The sequence below is a fragment of the Triturus cristatus genome, chromosome 10, assembly GCF_964204655.1.
Source record: "Triturus cristatus chromosome 10, aTriCri1.1, whole genome shotgun sequence".
Taxonomy (NCBI): domain Eukaryota; kingdom Metazoa; phylum Chordata; class Amphibia; order Caudata; family Salamandridae; genus Triturus; species Triturus cristatus.
In genome coordinates, this window is record NC_140593.1 from 1,191,813,574 (window position 1) to 1,191,833,223 (window position 19,650).

General features: G+C 42.7%; 1 protein-coding gene across 1 annotated transcript in view; it reads right to left on the bottom strand.

Annotated features, from left to right (window-relative positions):
- CDK20 (cyclin dependent kinase 20) overlaps positions 1 to 19,650 on the bottom strand; it is a 203,006-nt gene that overhangs the window by 157,360 nt on the left and 25,996 nt on the right. The window contains exon 2 of the mRNA XM_085629606.1: positions 18,278 to 18,397. Coding sequence (XP_085485732.1) covers positions 18,278 to 18,352 — 75 coding nt within the window. The 5' untranslated portion in view covers positions 18,353 to 18,397. The remainder of the gene's footprint in view (positions 1 to 18,277; positions 18,398 to 19,650) is intronic.

Genomic DNA, 19,650 nt, shown 5'->3' on the forward strand with positions numbered 1-19,650 from the left:
GACTATTGGCTTTGTCAATAGTTGCTAGTTACATATGATAAATACGCAGCAACTATGATTTGTATAAAATATTGAAAACACTTCCACTTAACACCCTGGTGACACCACAACAATGTTGCTGCTCTCGAGTTTCAAAAAGAGAAGGGAAATCCAGAGAGAAAATGACTCTCTTTAAAGTATTTCCCTTCCTCTACAACACTCACCACGCGCACATCGATGTGCTACCTATCACTGCAGTCCAGGGGGAAAAAAAGGGACCGCCTGTGCGGGCACAAAACAGAGCCCGATAGAGATCTGTTTCGAAGCCCCCTTAAAAAAACTGCCGGTGCTCAGACCCGGTGAGACCCGGCCCACTTAAAGCCCTGGTTGTTATCTCACTACCTCACTCTTTCTATCTCACTAACTCACTTTCACTCTCTCTTTCACTACCTCTCTCTCTATCTCACTACATCACATCACTCTATGCTTATATATCACTACCTCACAACATCCCTCTCCCTCACTACCTCACTCTTTCACTACCTCACTCTCTCACTACCTCACTCTCTCTATCTCACTACCTCACTACCTCACTCTCTCTATCTCACTACCTCACTCTCTCTATCTCACTACCTCACTCTCTATCTACCTCACTACCTCACTCTCTATCTACCTCACTCTCTATCTCACTACCTCACTCTCTATCTACCTCACTCTCTCTCACTACCTCACTCTCTATTTCAATACCTCACTCTCTCTCTCTATCTCACTACCTCACTCTCTCTCTGCTAATGCAATAGGTATCACATATGCAAAAAAAAGCTAATGGCAATAGAAATGGCAATGCCATTTATTTAGGGATACAAAAATGATAAAAAAATAATGAGCAATACCAATAGCTCTACCTACAATATTGCCGAGACCATTCCATTGTAAATGCTTGTTTAAACATATTCTCCAAACTTCACACTACTCTAGTGAGTACACAGAGGCCTAGGCCTATCCCTTGACATGAGTGAGTGCCTGGACCTGTTCCAGTGGCCTGGAGGGCCTCAACAAGTACACCCTTTTAATTCAAACAGGAGACTACTGTCCCTGTTGTGGGTTTAGTACATAGAGTAGTATTGGTGGCGGCATACTGTGTTTTGCGAATCATTAGCTGTGACCAAACCTATTCATCTGTGTCATTGGAGGGGAGGCCTTCTGGCCCAATAATGCAAAGGATCCGCTTTTATCCACTTACCTAGATCCCAGCGCTAACATACCAAGTGTACATCATGTAGCTTTGTGATCTGCAAGGTACATGAATTGAATCTATGAGTGAACCAGAGTAATGGAGGCCTGTGGGATCCATTCTGGATGCCCCTGGACTGGCTTTGTGAACAAGATGGGGGTTAGGTTGTTATCCCAGACAGTGGGAGTATATTGCTGACATTCACGAAGCTACAGGGAGGAGACCGGGACACTGAAGTGGGGAGAAAATAGATATGGCTCTGTGGAAATATGGATTTTTCTGATCAGTTATGTCCCCTATCTTGGACCCCAACGGTTTCATGTATGAATCACAAGTACATGTATGTTCCCTCCAGTTCCAGTTATGAAGACGCAAACACATGTGCGTCCACCGTCAACATGTCCTCTGTCAGATCCGCCATGAATAGGCCGGATATTCCATTCCTAAGTATGAAAGGCCACCGGCTTTATATGGTTCACTTATGCCATTTTACAGTCCAGGCAAGTAGGCCCTGATTCTGTCATCAAACTCTTCTTGCCTTCTGCCTCTGAAAGCTCCAGTCTGAGCCTGCATCTGTGACCATGAACTTTGTCTCATTCTCTGCGCGGCTCACGAAGCCTGACATCAGCCTATTCTCTGCCAAAAACTGTATTTCACCTTCGAAATTATCTGCTCCGTTCCCTGCCCAATGCATTCCTGTCTAGCAGTTTAAGTAAACATTCTTCCAGCTACCGAGCAAAGGCTCGGCTTCTCTGTCTTTATGCAAGTAATTCATAGCCCTATTGCTATGGAAGATTTCCGCCCTCGCATCTAGTGTAGACACTTAGACGCTTGTACACGCACTAACAGTCAGTATAGTCAGTATAGAATAAGATTCTACTCGAAGAGACCTCTCTTTTGGATAACATAGTTCTTTAAACATAGGATGTTAGATATGATTTGGGATTAGGTTGACTTGACCCTCCAGACTTCTGTCGCCACATGTAGAGCTAAATGTCAAGTCCCCTTCACCCCCTAGTTGCACGTCAATCACACGTCATGCTGCTGCGCGCGCATTTATGCCAAGTATTTCTGCTGACATTGCGAAATTCTTTCATAGAACCACCCTATTATGACATCACATCTAATGACGTCCTTTCATCACTCCCAGTTACGCCTATTTTTGCTACGCACGAATATATTATCCATACTATCAATTGTTACGCCTCTTGTATTTGCTTCACTGTAATGCCTATTGTATAAAAGTGATTGATTGTCAATAATGTATGTACTTCACTTCCTGAACCTTCGTGGTGATGGAACTTGGAGCAACCGATTATAATCGACCATTGGAATAAAGCCCATTCCGAACCTCTAATACCACGGATTCTGCCTCTTATTTACTGAGCTATTTTATTAAGTTTCTGTATCAAATTAAGTCCCGGTAATTAAATTATTTACCACATAAATGGCGCCCGAACAGGGACACTTTCTCATCTCACGCGCCGGCGGTGAGTTGCAGGCCCGGTCTCCTGCCACAGCTGGACGGACAACAACGCGTACCAGCAGGATTTCCTGTATCTCCCTCCGGTCAAGCGGGGGCGACTGAGGCTGCGATCAACACCCAGACGAGGCGGTGAGAAGTGCGAAGTATCCCGACCAGAGCCTAGCTGAGAGAGCAAGATCCGAGGTATACAGAGGCCCACCAGTTTCCGAAGTCCCGAGTCGAGTCCAGTTTCCGAAGTGTTCGAGTCGAGTTCAGTCCGGTTCAAGTTCAGTTCAGTTTCCGAGGCCTTCCGTTTCCGAGCTACCCGGTGAGTACCATTACTGGGGAGGCGTTCTGACGTGCACATAGGTTGTGCCGGTCAAGACGGGTTTGGGTACACAAATCCGGTCTGCACTGTTTCAGCAGTGTATCTGTACTGTTTAGCAGTATATCTAGTATATCAAGTATATAAATTCAGAATAATTCAGTTAATGTCGAGTATTATGTTTAGTGATTAAGTTTTCCTTAGATCGTCATCATCATTGTTGCTCAGTTAAATGTTAAAAGTTAAATGTTAAATGTTTTACGTACGTTCTGCATATTGTGGTGTGAATGATTGTTCATTATCGTGTTTACTGTATTAAGTTTGTTCAAAATCAAGTATCAGATCAGTTTTCAATATGCCGCTTTTTTCGAAATTAAGACAGATCACAACAAGAAAAGGGGTACTCGAAGAAGCCGTTGCTATTCCTCCTAGGGACACTCCAGGGTACTTCATGTATCATAAACATGGCTTAGACGCTATATTATTTCTTGATTTATGGGTAGACTACACCAAGGAATTACCAGAAAGTCAGAGGTGGCCCGCAGCTGGGACCTGGGATGCAGAGTGCATCATGAAAGTAGAGGAAGAGTTATGGAAAAGGAAAGTCAGACAGTCACAGAAAGACGCCATTGAGTTATGGCGTAAAGAATCTCATAGACGTACAGAAAAAGCACTCCGACAGGAAGAGAAAAATAGAGAGAGTTCAAATAAAGTCCGAGAAAATCTATTAATTGAAGAAGGTACCCGAGTGAAATCAGAACAAGTAGACAGACAAAGAAATGCCCTTATGAATGGTATGTATCCCCTTCTGGCCGAAGGATTACCTAAGGCTACTCCAGAGATACCAAAAGACTTGCCACCCCCATTATTTCCAATAAAGGTACATCCTAAGGGGCATCCTAGAACCGCAGAAGATGTTTTTCTTTCCTCATATTTAGATGACGCAGCTCCCGAGTATGCTAATCCCGCCCCACATAGACCGCCTGCCAGGGAGATTCAACGCCAAGATCTAGTATCTGTACCTCTACAGCAACAAATCCCGACACAAGTTCCGGCAAGCACATCTGTTTCTACATCTGTTCCTACAGCTACGTCTATAGCTGTGTCCACACCTATAGTTGCTGTATCACGTTCAACGAACCCTTTTACGCCCGATACCCCAGATGGGGCTACGGGAGGTGCTACCAACATTTTTTCTACGCCACCTAGAATAAATAAACTTACCTTTCAAGAGTCAGCACATTCACGTACCCCCAAACTCATAAATGCCCGTACGCTTAAGGAACTTCTTGTAGATTGTAGATATGACCCTGTGCCCGGCAAAGAGGACGAAATGACCCTGGCATCATTACGTATCAGACGAGCCGCGGTGTATTTAGGGAAGTTACCAGGAATGACTGCGCATCTAGATAATATATACCATTTTGTCCAAACAGGGCGAGATTCTGAATGTATTAACAGAGCTATGGAATACCAGAAAGTGGAGATACAGGGGGAACTGTTACGTTTCCTCATAAATTGTGTGATCAGAAATCAAGACCGACCGGGGGTAGACCCGGAAGCAATGCAAATTCTTACCAGATGGAGCCAGAATATATCAGAAGGGAGACATGATAAGCAAAATTGTATAATAGCCATGTGCCGAAAGATCCGTAAAGAAATAGAACGCCTACACGAAGAAAGATTAGCGGTAGACCAGTTCGAACAAGGCGAGGAGGAAGGATCAGGACTGCCCGCAGGACAGTCAGACACCATAGCCTATGTAGGTAGAGGAAGATCTTGTAATAGTACTAGATGTCTTATTGACCCGATACGTCCGATATGTCCAGATAATAACAGGAATTTCCAAACACCTATAATTAATATAAGGTCTAACGAGCATTCGTTCCAAGCCGCTGACAAATTACTCCGAGAACAGAGGGGTTATCATTTTCTCGATTCTATGGATGAACAAGAATTAGCCAGGTCAGCTGTCCATTGGGTTGACAGTCCCGGAAAGTATAGTGATGATACAGTAGCACGCACATTTTTGAATCTCACCCCAGATGAACAGCGTTTAGCTGGGATTTATATGATTCAACAACTCCTTATACTATATCAGAGTCAGCATTCGGATCCTGGTCCCTTACCTGATATATTGACTGAATTACTCATGAATAGATGGAGAGGTTCAGGTACTAAATTAATTAAAGAAATACTAGAATCAAGAAAACAGTACATTCTTTTTGTATGCTCAGAACATGTCTCACTGCCCATTAAGGAAAGAACCACGTATTACATGGACAGACAGAATCCCTTACGAGAAGTGCACCCAATAAAAGGCGAGGACAATGAGTTTAAACGCGTATTTGTATATACGCCCATATCGAAAATAGAATTGTTAGAAATGAAGAAAGTGGTACCCAGTCATGACAAAGACCCAGCGGGTTTTCACCGAGAAATTAAAGACATGTTACTCATGGGAGAGTATACCTATCCCGACATTATGACAATATTAAAGGTATTAATGCCTGCTGGCATTTATGAAAAACTCAGGGAAAAAGAGTGGGAGGTAGGAGACCAAAAGATAGAATGGTCAGCATTAGAAGCAGAAGAAAAGGCCCGAACTGCAGGAGCAGGGCTTGGGGATAAAACTAAAGCACTACCAGGTTTACTAGTACAGGTACTGCCACGTTTATTGACTACGAAAAAGGAAGATTGGGGTACAATTTCAGCCTGTAAACAGAAGCAAGATGAAGACACTAGTGATTTCTATGCAAGATTTGAAAAATGTTTTGGTATAAATAGTGGCATAAAAGCAAGTAGCGAATCATACCCACATCTGTTTGTGACAAAATTAGTAGAAAATTCCTTGCCTCAAGTGAAGAATAGAGTATTAAAATTCGAGAGTACCTGGCAAGGTAACACTCCATCACAAATGTTACAAATGTTACAGTACCATCACAATAGAATTAGAGAGGAACAAGAACATGAACAAAGACGCATGAAAGACACGAAAATGAAAATGCTAGTCTCCCAGACAGTTCCAGCTGAAGGACATAAAAAGGGTATGACACATTCCGGTGATTCAACAGGACCTGTAAAAGGGACATGCAACTATTGTAAAAAGCCAGGTCATTACGTACACGATTGTCCAGTTTTGAAACATAATATCGCCATAGGTAATACAAAAGAAAGACCACGGCCACCTAGACAGGATCAGAATGAACAAGGAGCCCCGCAGCATGCACAGTCCATGCCAGCTCCACCACAGTCTATACAGTTTGTGCCAGCTGCACCAGCGCTGCCTGTTGCTGCCACACAAACGACGACAAGACAACTGTACCAGACCGCACAGTACGACTATCCTGATTATCAACGATACGCATGAACAAGCCTAGAGAGGGAAGTTGACTTACCCCTTATCGAGATCCCTGTAGATCAAGAAGGACCTTATGTACATAGTGAATTATTAGGCCAAGACAGAAAATTTTTACTCGATACAGGGGCAAGTCGAACAACTATAAAACGTAGTGAAGTTCCAGGGGCACCCCTCTCAGGCTCACAGAATATTTCCCTTGGTTTTTCAGGAAAACCTATTGTTAATGAAGTGTCACAGCCTCTTCCACTTACGATAGGACCTTTGACCCGAACTACAGATTTATTGCTTACTAAATCATGTCCAGAAAACTTGTTAGGAATAAAAACACTGAAAGCTCTAGGAGCTATAATATGTTGTTCTCCGGAAGGAGTAAGATTGTTTTTACGTGATTTTAAAGGTCATTATGTGTCTAGAGACATGGATCCCCGATTGCAGACTTTACCTACACATCTATGGGCACAAGGCCCTACTGATGTTGGTTGCATGAATATTACACCATATCGAGTCACACTAAAGGCAGGAGTGGTACTACCACGAATGCGACAATACAAGTTACCACCAGATGCTGTAGTGGCTTTACTGCAAATCATTGACGAGCTCATTGCCCAAGGAGTGGTTGTGGAAACAGACTCCAATGTATGTAATTCACCGATAATTCCGATTCTTAAACGAACAGATCCGAAGGCCCCGCCAGTATATCGATTGGTTATTGATCTACGCGAATTAAACAAGTGCATTGTGCCACAATTCCCTGTGGTCCCAGATATCTCGTCATTACTGACAGCTATTGATTCCGAAGCAACATTCTTTACTGTAATTGATCTCAAGAATGCCTTTTTCAGCGTCCCAATAGATCCGGAAAGCCAATATTTGTTCGGATTTAGTTTAAATGGACGTAGCTTTAAATTCTCCCGCGCACCTCAAGGATTTACAGAAAGCCCCAGCATCTATAGCCAAGCACTGAAACGAGAACTCGACAGTATCCACATGCCAGTTAACACTGCTCTGCTTCAATATGTCGATGATCTGCTGATCACCGCTAGAAGCGAACCCGAATGTGAGAAAGCATCACTGACAGTTTTACAATTTCTAGCTGAAAAGGGGCACAAGGTGTCCCCTTCTAAGCTGCAATTCTGTGTCCAGCGAGTTGTTTATCTTGGACACTCGCTGTCCAAGGAGGGAAGGCAGCTTACACCCGACCGCATTCAGTTAATAGCTAACATGCCAATACCCAAGACACAAAAGGAGGTACGGGCTTTCATAGGCCTCACTTCATATTGTAGGCAGTGGATCCCTCAGTATGCATTTCTAGCAAAACCACTCATTCAGTTGACAACACAGGAGGCAGCCACATCGACTGTTCTCCCTTGGACTCAGGAACATACACAAGCTTTTGAAAGCCTAAAGAAAGCTTTATGTCAAGCACCTGTTTTAGCAACGCCATGTTACAGTAAACAGTTTACACTCTTTGTTACAGAACGCGAAGGTACTGCCTTGTCAGTACTCACACAGGAACAAGCAGGATCACACAAACCATGTGCTTATTTTTCTAGTACATTAGATCCCGTAGCTCAGGATTTGCCTGCGTGTCTGAAATCAGTGGCAGCAACAGCTTTGGCAATCAGACAAAGCGATGCCATAGTGTTAGGACATCCATTGACAGTTCAAGTACCACATGCAGTAGAGGTTCTTGTGAATAAAACGCAAACACAACACTTGACTATAGCGCGACTTACAGGGTACGAGTTAACATTGTTTCAGCCACATATAGAAATCAGACGCTGTAACACATTGAATCCTGCCACACTTTTACCTGTAAACGGAACAGACCCACTAGCCCATGACTGTATTGAAGTTATTACAATAACGGCGAAACCCAGACAAGACTTAACCGATGTCCCATTGTCAGACCCAGACCTGACGTTGTATGTAGATGGTTCATGTATGAGAACAAGTACAGGAGACTTAGTGGCCGCTTACGCAGTCACAACAGATACTGAAATCATTGAAGCAAATTGTATAAATACCTTGTCAGCCCAAGCCGCAGAGCTCATCGCTCTGACCTAAGCCTGTATTCAAGCCACAAATAAAAAAGTCAACATATACACTGATTCACGTTATGCATACGGAGTTGTACATGACTTCGGTGTGCTGTGGCGAGAGAGAGGTTATTTAACTTCCCACGGTGCCCACATTCAGCACGGACCCCTCATCCATGCCTTATTAGATGCGATACATCTACCCACTGCAATATCAATTATGAAATGTAAAGCTCATACGAAAGTTACTGATATCATTTCTCAAGGTAATGATCTAGCCGACAGAACAGCTAAACAGACTGCTCAAACTCAAACATCCGACATGACAAAGACAATAGTCCCGACGCCAACACATTGTATGACGGTTAAAGATCCTACTCTTGACGTAATTGACATACAGACACATGCTACACCAGACGAAATAAAGAAATGGACTGAATTAGGAGGGATCCAAACGAATCAAGGATGGATGATGAAGGAAAAGTCTGTGTGGTTCCTTCCTGATTCAATGGTCCAGGTTATAATTAACACTGTACATAGTCCCGCACATCTAGAAGAAAAAGCTATGCTAGATAGCATTCAACACATTTGGTTCAATAAACATTTACGAGCAGCAGCCAAACAAAAAGTTCGTACCTGTATGATCTGTTGCCAGTTCAACCCAGGAAAAAGCGTTCCCGTAGAACAGGGTGGATTTCAGCCTCCTGATCACCCTTTTGAAGTCCTCCAGATGGATTATATCCAGATGGAACGATGTCGAGGATTCAAATATGTTCTCGTAGTTGTTTGTGCTCTTTCCCGTTGGACGGAGGCATACCCGGTTTCAGATTACACTGCCCCGACTACTGCCAAACAGTTGGTTCGAGAATTCTTCCCACGGTACGGTTTACCACGTGTTGTTCACTCAGATAACGGCCAGCCGTTCTCATCCGAATTAATGAAACACGTTTCACTTTTGTTAGGCTATCAGTGGAAATTCCACTGTGTCTGACACCCCGAGGCAGCAGGTCTCGTAGAAAGACATAATCAGACCCTGAAAATTAGATTGTCCAAAATATGCAGAGAGAAGGGTGTCGACTGGGTAGTAGCATTACCAGTTGCACTCTTTTACACAAGAATGGTAGCACACTCTCGAACAGGGCTATCCCCGTATGAGGTGATCTTCGGCAGACCACCAAATATGTGGGGGACGCCTATACCACGCAAAATAACTGATATTGACTGTAATATGCTGACAGATTACTTGGCTTCCTTGATGTCTGCACTACAATCTTGTCGTTCACAGGTAGCTGCAGCTTTTCCTGACAACACTGAGGTGAAACCCCATGACGTAGTTCCGGGAGACCTGGTCCTAGTGAGGAACTTTGATCGAAAGACTCAGCTGGATCCTAGGTGGAAGTCGCCTCAGCTGGTTTTGCTCACCACAAGGACAGCCGTGAAGATCGAGGGCAGAAAAGGCTGGATTCATTCAAGTCATATCAAGAAATTTCATGGACTACAATCAGATGTGAATACCACACCTCGTGTGTCTTCACCCATTGACTCAAAACTTCCTTTTGTTGAAAAGAATAAATCCGAACTTTATAAACTGAAACTCAGGTCCAATCAGTCAAGCAATTTGATTGTTTAAGTCCTCTCCAAGGTGAAGCGGTTGAATTGTCTCTGACATGTATCCCTTGGACCTGAATAGAGAAAGCACCCGAAAAATGTTGAAACGACAGGCGTACTGTAAATCACTGCGTAGTCATTGCACTATGACGTTATTAATTTTGTTTTTCTTAAGTCTTTTAATAATTACTGCAAGTATATTGTTGCACATATATTATCCTATTTCTAGACATGTTTATAATATTACTGCTGAACATTCTTTTAGTGAACTACCTCCGCTTGAGTTGTCTTATAGATTTGCGCTGCGCAATAACACGTTTATTAGTATGTTACATCATTCCCATCAAGTTAGCAATGCTACAAATTGTTGGATATGTGGTCGACTCCCTCCCTATCAGAATTATAAAGGAATTCTACCTCTCTTTCCATACCCGTTCACACACAACGGCTCCTGTGGAGCATGGTTTAGTTTAATTAATTCTCTAGATTCGAATTCTGCAGTTTATCAAGATAACTGGGTATGGGGAAATTTGAACTTAGTTTTGCTTAAGGTCTGCCACCCTAACAAGGAGGGACTTCCCCAGAGAACAGGAACTGATCTAGAAAATGAAGTGTATGGATTAGGTAATTTTACGCTTAATCTTATGATCCTAAATGTCGAATCCGAAGCTACTCCAATTTTGCCCGCTATGTCAATATTTCCAGTAAAAGGTGAATTATGTGTAAGAAAGAATGGTTCCATACATATGGGCCATAGTAGATGCACCACTGTAGTAGAATTTAGTGATCAAGGCAAGTCTACATTTAGAGCTTCCCGCCATTCTTATTTCATATGTGGTCAGACGGCATATGTACGTTTGCCTCTAGATTGGGATGGTACTTGCTATATTGGATTCCTTTTGCCACCTGTTTTTCTAGCTCCTCCTGATTATCACAGAAACACTCATTTAGTAAATAATAGAGTAAGGAGAGATCTCCCAATAGTCGATTACACTGAAACAGCATGGGAAAAATACACAGATTTCAATAAAGGTCTCTTTCCCTATATAGGTACCGTTACTAATAGTAAGCTGATACGTAGATTAACTAGAACCCTTGAAGCAGTAGTGAACGAAACTATTTCCGCCTTAGGCAATTTAACAGAAGAGCAGTCTGCTATGCGGATTGTTGTGCTTCAAAATCGTCTTGTCCTTGACGTCATCCTAGCCGATAGGGGCGGAGCCTGTAGGGTCATCGGATCAAGCTGTTGCATTTTCATACCAGAAAATTCGCCATCTGTATATAAAGCCATAACTCGCCTTCATAAGATTGTAAGCCAGATACATCAGAACCCAGGCACCTGGACTTGGTCCGGTTGGTTTTGGAGTGTATTATCTACCTTTGGATGGAAGGTCCTATCTTTCCTAGGTATTGGCCTTCTCATACTATTCAGTTGCTGTCTATGTCTACAATGTGGACCAGCGATCTGTGGTCTGTGTGCCACATCGTGTATTCCACCACCAAGATTTCATTCGTCACAGAAGAAGAAAGAAGAACAAATGATGTTATATGAACAGATCAATGGATTGATGAAGATTGATATCTCTTAACGGGCAAGTAGGGGACAAGGAGGGAATGTGGAAATATGGATTTTTCTGATCAGTTATGTCCCCTATCTTGGACCCCAACGGTTTCATGTATGAATCACAAGTACATGTATGTTCCCTCCAGTTCCAGTTATGAAGACGCAAACACATGTGCGTCCACCGTCAACATGTCCTCTGTCAGATCCGCCATGAATAGGCCGGATATTCCATTCCTAAGTATGAAAGGCCACCGGCTTTATATGGTTCACTTATGCCATTTTACAGTCCAGGCAAGTAGGCCCTGATTCTGTCATCAAACTCTTCTTGCCTTCTGCCTCTGAAAGCTCCAGTCTGAGCCTGCATCTGTGACCATGAACTTTGTCTCATTCTCTGCGCGGCTCACGAAGCCTGACATCAGCCTATTCTCTGCCAAAAACTGTATTTCACCTTCGAAATTATCTGCTCCGTTCCCTGCCCAATGCATTCCTGTCTAGCAGTTTAAGTAAACATTCTTCCAGCTACCGAGCAAAGGCTCGGCTTCTCTGTCTTTATGCAAGTAATTCATAGCCCTATTGCTATGGAAGATTTCCGCCCTCGCATCTAGTGTAGACACTTAGACGCTTGTACACGCACTAACAGTCAGTATAGTCAGTATAGAATAAGATTCTACTCGAAGAGACCTCTCTTTTGGATAACATAGTTCTTTAAACATAGGATGTTAGATATGATTTGGGATTAGGTTGACTTGACCCTCCAGACTTCTGTCGCCACATGTAGAGCTAAATGTCAAGTCCCCTTCACCCCCTAGTTGCACGTCAATCACACGTCATGCTGCTGCGCGCGCATTTCTGCCAAGTATTTCTGCTGACATTGCGAAATTCTTTCATAGAACCACCCTATTATGACATCACATCTAATGACGTCCTTTCATCACTCCCAGTTACGCCTATTTTTGCTACGCACGAATATATTATCCATACTATCAATTGTTACGCCTCTTGTATTTGCTTCACTGTAATGCCTATTGTATAAAAGTGATTGATTGTCAATAATGTATGTACTTCACTTCCTGAACCTTCGTGGTGATGGAACTTGGAGCAACCGATTATAATCGACCATTGGAATAAAGCCCATTCCGAACCTCTAATACCACGGATTCTGCCTCTTATTTACTGAGCTATTTTATTAAGTTTCTGTATCAAATTAAGTCCCGGTAATTAAATTATTTACCACAGCTCCTTTAGAAATTTGATTAGATCTTTTGCTGAGAGGAGCATGTGATTAGTCTTCCTGGAGCACTGCTAATTTGGTAGATGAGGGTTAAGAATGGGACTGCAGTCTCTGTTAAAAAGAAAGTGAACCCTTAGGTGAGGCCAGCGTTTTGTCTTTCCGCATATCACGGTTCAGCCTGGCTGATGACAGCCAGTGCAGAAATCTTTCATCTTTGTGTGCCTCTGCGGTGGGTTTTCCGGGCTGAGGACTACCCTGCTGTGAGGAGCATTACTCTACACAAAGGCTATGTTTGAGAGCAGGCTGAAAAGGACACTTGAAAGGAGAAGCCTCATAAATCGGTTCTGAATGTGCAGACAGCATATGTTCATCTCCTGTCTGGTTTGATTGTATAGAAGGTGGGACCCACAGACCTACATGTTCCATTTCCAAGTTCTTTTGACAAAGGAAGGAAGTGCTCCACATAGTCCTCAGAGGACTGCTGTGCAACTGAAACTGCTGTCGGTTTGGCAGTCAGCTTCCCAGAGGTGAGGGGGATATCACCTGAAATCTACACGTTAGTGCAAGAGCTGATCTCCTGTCCTGAGCACCTAGAAGCGGGCCTACATCCCTGCCGGAAGAGTAACTATCCAGGGGAGCAAGTTGAATCCTCACACCTCTATACGGTAGTTCTGCAGTAGCATAGGACTACGGAGAGCAATCTCTAAACCCCAGTATCGGCAAGCTACTGAAAACTGTTGAACTTGAAGAACATCACAAAACGCAATACTACACACGGTAATGGGGATCTCTCACTGGGTTCTTCAAATTGCTATGGGCATGTATCCTATGCATATAGTGCCTGCAACCGCCCTGGGCTTTGATCATAGGTGGGGATGCCTGCCCTACTACGGGACTATCTAACAACGGCTGTAACCACCCCCGCCCTACCACACCAGTCTATGTAAAGCTGGGAATCGTAGGCAAGAACTGGCTCAGGTGCAAGTACACTATTATGGCAGTTCTATCAATGACCCAATACAAAGGAAGTTAGTATGCGCAGTATTGTAACTTGCTACAGTTCTACTGGTACACTGGCCGGGGTTTACTACATAGTTTTCAGGCAAGATACAATCTCTCAGACATAGTCTTGTGTTACCTTCCCAGGCGAAGCACTGCTTTGTCCTGCAGAAGTTGCCGGACACTCTCAGTGATCATACAACAGAATCCTTCAGCAGCGGGACCAGGGTTGACGAGGCAGCACCCCTCTCAAGTCATATCAGAGTTACGACATAGTCGGCCAGATTCATCAGTCAACTCTCATTGGCAGATGTAGCCTGTGGTCTGTCAAAGAAGTCATCGGGTACAGCAGCAGTGGTGTGCTGGTCAATGGGCTGGCATCAGCTGTCTTCTTTCCTTGGCAGTTTCAGCCTCTGGGCTGTCTGTGTATTCCTCACCTGCAGTGGTGATGATGTCTAGGCACACAGCTTGGCAGCAGGCAGGGCCCTCCGGTCAAAGAGGAGATGCTCGATGACAAACCGAAGATTAAATTTGACGCAGCTTCACACAGTTCACTCAATGTACCACGCAGGGAGGTCGGGGTGGACCTCTCTGAGCTTGGGTTGTCACCATGTGCACTCCCACAGACCACTCAGTTTCTTCTGTGTGTTATTGCACTGGGTACATGAATGTGCTTCTCCTCCTGCACAATCTCTCTTCCTGCAGGGCTAGGCATAATCCTCCCCTTTGTGAGCATGCATGCATGCTTCTAGGGAGCTAAGCAGACCCTCAGCTTCTCTTTGAAGCTGTGCAGATTTCAGGTGATTGCCCCCTCACTGCTGGGAGGAAGGCTGTCAGCAGACACCGGCCCTGGTCAAACAGCAGCTCTTTGAATACTCTGTAGTGCATTCCCTTCCTTGGGCAAGAAGAACCTGTGTAACTGGAACAAGTTTGGGTCCCATTTCTACACTTATTTTCCTGACAAGGATGTGGTTCCACTGTCTAAGGCTCTGAAACAGGTTTGGGGTGGTTCCCTTTCACATGTCATTTTCTGGCTGTAGTGTAGCCAACGCTGCACTTGCCCGTCATTGCCTTCCTGGAGGGGCATTCACACAAAAAGGCAGTCCCTACATAGAAACTTCCTCACCCTTAACAACGGAATCCTACACCCTATTACCCCCTCTCCCTTATCATCTACCAAATGGCAGTGTTCAGAAAATCTTAGCAGCAATCCTGTGCAAAAAGTTCCTCTTGGATTTTCAGTCCTAATAGAATTTCTGAGGGTAGCCGCGTCTCCATTCCTCCTCAATTCAGTGTCCGACTCTCCACACTCCAGTCACAAGAATGCAGGCAACACACTTCATTCACCTTCCATCCTGTGTTATGTTGCAACAGGGTGTCATCCAAAATAGATCCCACTGGTCACAGTAACCATACTCACACTTCACATGGAGTCTTGCTAAAACACATGCCACACATCCGCTATGCACATATGCACTCGACACACCCATGCTATGTACATGCAAAGGTCAGGTTGTCACATCCCAGAAGAACTTTACATGAGTGAGCCAGTGGGCTGCACTCCTCTGAGTTAGATAAAAAGGGCTCCGTCTATCACTATTAATCCTTTCAAATCTGGGACACTGCCACTTCTGTTGTACACCAACAACCTAGACATGAACAGTACTGCCATGCTGCTACAGAGGGTTGGCTTTGTAGTGCCCAGGCCTAGGCCTTAATGAACACAATAGCGCAGCGTGATGGCTTAGCTATAACAAAAAACAGGAAACCAGTTTCACATGCACTCCAGTATTCAGGGCGGGGGTACACGCCTGTATATCATGCAGACGGCATTTCTTTCCCAATAATCACAATGAATTTATTTCAAAAACCCTTAAAGACACGAGCAGACACAAATCTGCACGTTTTCGAGATGTGACGAGTTATGCTAACAAGGAAAAGCATAACATGTCCAAAAGGTGAATAAAGCCAATGAGTTATTGTATTTAAACCGGAGTTCTCTGAGTTAGCGAACATTTCAGAGAAAAAGCTACCTTCTTTTAACAAAACAACCCCAGACATAATGATGATTTTAAAACACGGTGCATGACTACCAGTTCCAGAGACTAAAGAAGGCAAGATACCTTGTCGTTGAGGACTGTCCATTTCTAAGCATTTGCCAAAGGTCCACATCTGTATATTGTTATTACTATTATTATTAAAAACAAAGTTTGTTAGACTTCTTATCCATAAAAATAAAAACATAACTATCCAATAATAAATACGCTCAAAACATTAACATGCAGAACTCCTATTAAAACAATTACCAAAAATCGAATTTATAAAATAATGTATTTACTAATTGATTTAAATAAAACATGCATCTACAGCAAATAGCCACTTTCTTTGATTCTAAAACCAACAAATTTTCAAATGCCATGTGCACTTAGCGGAATCCAATTTCCATTATAATAGGTTTAAGATAGATATTATGCGCCTCTAAGTCTCATGGACAAAGAAGCATTAGATGAGATAAATCATGTATAAGGTGTCATTCACAGTGTCAACGTAGATGTTTCATACAAATATTGAATTTATAATAATTCTGGAACCCACAGAGATGAAAAAATAACAATTGACATTGTAACCGTGGGTTGATACCATTTAGTAAATAGCCAGCCATTGGAGGTGCTGATTTTACCATGTTATAATAGAAGAGTAATTTTCTGGTGTTTATAAAACACTTATCCACCAAAAACAATTTCTCCTTTATTTACTCTCTCAAAGTAATTTTACTTGCTTGCACTGTTGTACCTGCAGTTTTTGGTCTGTAATCAAAATTCATATCATACTTTCCAAATAGTAGTTTCATTTTGTTTCTGTTATTTTTCCATAGTTGTTACCGCTCCGTAGGAGAACTTTGAGGCACACCTTGACCAGACTATAGCTATCTTCACATGTCAGGGAAACTATACAACTTTACACATGCAACCACTTTCTTATGTTGAACTGAATACAGCCGTAATTATAAAGAAATTGCTTATGTGTCTACACTGGATGGTGCCCTAAAATGTGATGCCACACCCAAACCTCAAACTAACAAACCCTGTCCGCAGCCAATCCTGGCAAACCATTCAAGAGAACTGGCAGTTTTTGCATGTTATAATTCTAATAAGAATTCCAACATTCGGCCACAATACTGACAATTAAAACACAGCATAGCTGTATTCACATCCTTTGTGCTATCATGCTCCTATATAAGATGGTCGCCAAAACTCAGTTACTGAAGGCAAAACGCAGGTATTTGTAAATGTTAGTTACTTCTAATTTCAGATTATTTATGGACCACCTAATAGAGGCTTTCCTACCCCACACTTGCATAACTCAAGTTTTCTTTATATTAAACATTCATCTATTAAGTGTGCAGTAAGACTCCAAGGTAAGTAGATGATGTTGGAGGATACTAAATTTGTGGTCTAAAATGACCAAATTGTCAGCGCACAGCAAAATATTTAAAGGGGACTCACTTTGTCGTGAAGGGTTAGCTCTCACACAGCAAAGTGACGCAAGAAGATCATAAATAAACTGGGAGATTAACAGCAGAGCCAGTACACATCCCTGTCTCAAACCATTGTGCACAGGAAATTTTGCTGGTGATTTCCCATGAAGTCTCACCTTCACCTGTGATAGGATTGAATTAGGAATCCCCATGGGACTTAGATTAGCCCAAAAAGATTTTTTTTATCAACTACATCAAAATAAGATTTAAAATCTACATAATAAATAGATAGTATTCCTCCATGCCTCTGATACAGTATGCTCGAGGTACTATATAGTAAATAGATGATGTAATGTCAACGGACAGGGTCTAAATCACTTTTGCTCCTTTGGGATTCATTATACGGTGTTTGACCGGTCCTCAACAGCTCACAAACAAATTCAAACAAAAATGGTTAAGGCCCACCTAAAAGAGAAATGAGCTGATAGGGACTGGGACTATTTCAGTCCTCTTCCCTTATTTAGGACTGGTATGATTAGCGATTTTTGTCAGCTATCTGGGATTTTATGTGACCATAATTCTTTGAAATGTGGGCCCAAAGTTTTTACCCAAATGTGAGAATCCTTTTCATTTTTTCTTATTTTTAAATAAATAAATAATGTTACTGCTTATTTTCAGCTAGTAATAAACGCACATTATGTAATCAGTATATTATTGATGGGAAATGTCAAGGAGTTAGATAAATGGATTGCAGTCTCTCTTGAACCACTGAATACTTCACTCCTTCCATCCCTCTACATTGTTCTCACCTGGTGTTATTTCAGTGTTCATGGACCAGCACTCACTTAACATTGCTCCTTAAAAAAAGGTTGCCTGTGGCCCGCCCACTTGGCAGGTCAAGGACCTCCTGGAGACCCTATGGTGATCCAGTCAAGTGAGAACCAATATCCCAAATGCTCATAGAAACAAACTCAAAAAGCACTAGGATACTGACCTCAATGTGCTTGGCCTTGAAGACAATTCCATGAGCTCCTTCACCGATGCGGCCCAGGATGCTGTACTGATCCATGGCGGAAGGATGAACCAACAGCGACGTACTCAGGAGTTGAGGGTGCTACAAAGAAACAAATACTTTATGAAGGTTTGACAGCTTCAGTTATTGGATCCAGAGCAGTAAAACTGCATAGAGCAGTTTATAAACTCCTCGCTGTAGGTATGACAAGAAAATCTTGGTGTATTATCCCCTTTCAAGTTTACAAACATTTTTTGGGATTTACTGCTTTCACATAACCAAATAGCACTCCACTGCCTGAGACTTTCAGTGCAATGCCAAGGCAGCAAGTTTCAAAGCTTGTGTTCTCCTGTCATCCAACACATTCTCCAAACTGGCAAAATCCTAAGAGCAGAGTGACTCCATATAATAGCAGGACTATCATAATTATTTCCTTTCAAAGTGTTATGTCTTCCTGATGGAGGACCCTCTACACACAGTGGTGGTCTCCTTTACATAGGAATACTTGAGAGTTAAGTTTGCCTTCCTAGCTAGCCAACAGTCCACTCAACCAATATACGTTTTTTTAAATAAATACTTTTTTGTATTGCTTTCTTCCACAGTGAAATTACTTGGCTTCACTTTAAAATTAAACATCAACTGATTGGAAACATTGGCTAATTTTACATTTTTTGCTCCCCATAAGGTAACAGCACCTATTTTCACATGGTTATGTGAGAGCGGAAGTTCTTATCTCTCGACTGGAGCATGGTAAGGCCATAATGACTGGTGCCTCACCTCTTCACTTGCTCGCTCAGGTCTGTGCTATACTCTATGCCCAACTTGTCTCCTCCACATGAACAATATACCATAAGACCTCAATACTAAGCAACCTTCACTGGTTGCCAGAAGTAGCTGAAATCAAATTCAAAATCTGCGATCTTAACTGTAAAGTGATTTACCCAAATCATTCTTACTTCATGTACCAATTTACGCAGCTTATCTGGCAGTCAAAGATTTCCAAAGCGAAACCTCCCTATATCTGGAACCACCATGTTTCAAAAACACAGAAGCTCAAAACAATCAGTCACTGAAGCTACAACTGACTGCTGAAACCTACACCTGATGGTATCAAAACTTAACCCACTATTCTCACATTCAGAAGACAGTTAAAAGTTCACCTTTTCCGCCTCTCCTTGTAGTCCTCCTCTAATGAATCCCAACTAAGAGCCTCATTTAAAGTTTGGTGAATAGGATTCTCCATCACAAATGTGATGGGTGCCCAGTCCAGCATACTACAAGTACATTATAGCCTATGCCACTTGTAAAAATGCAGATGGGATGTCTGCACATTTTGAGAGAGTATCCCATCTATC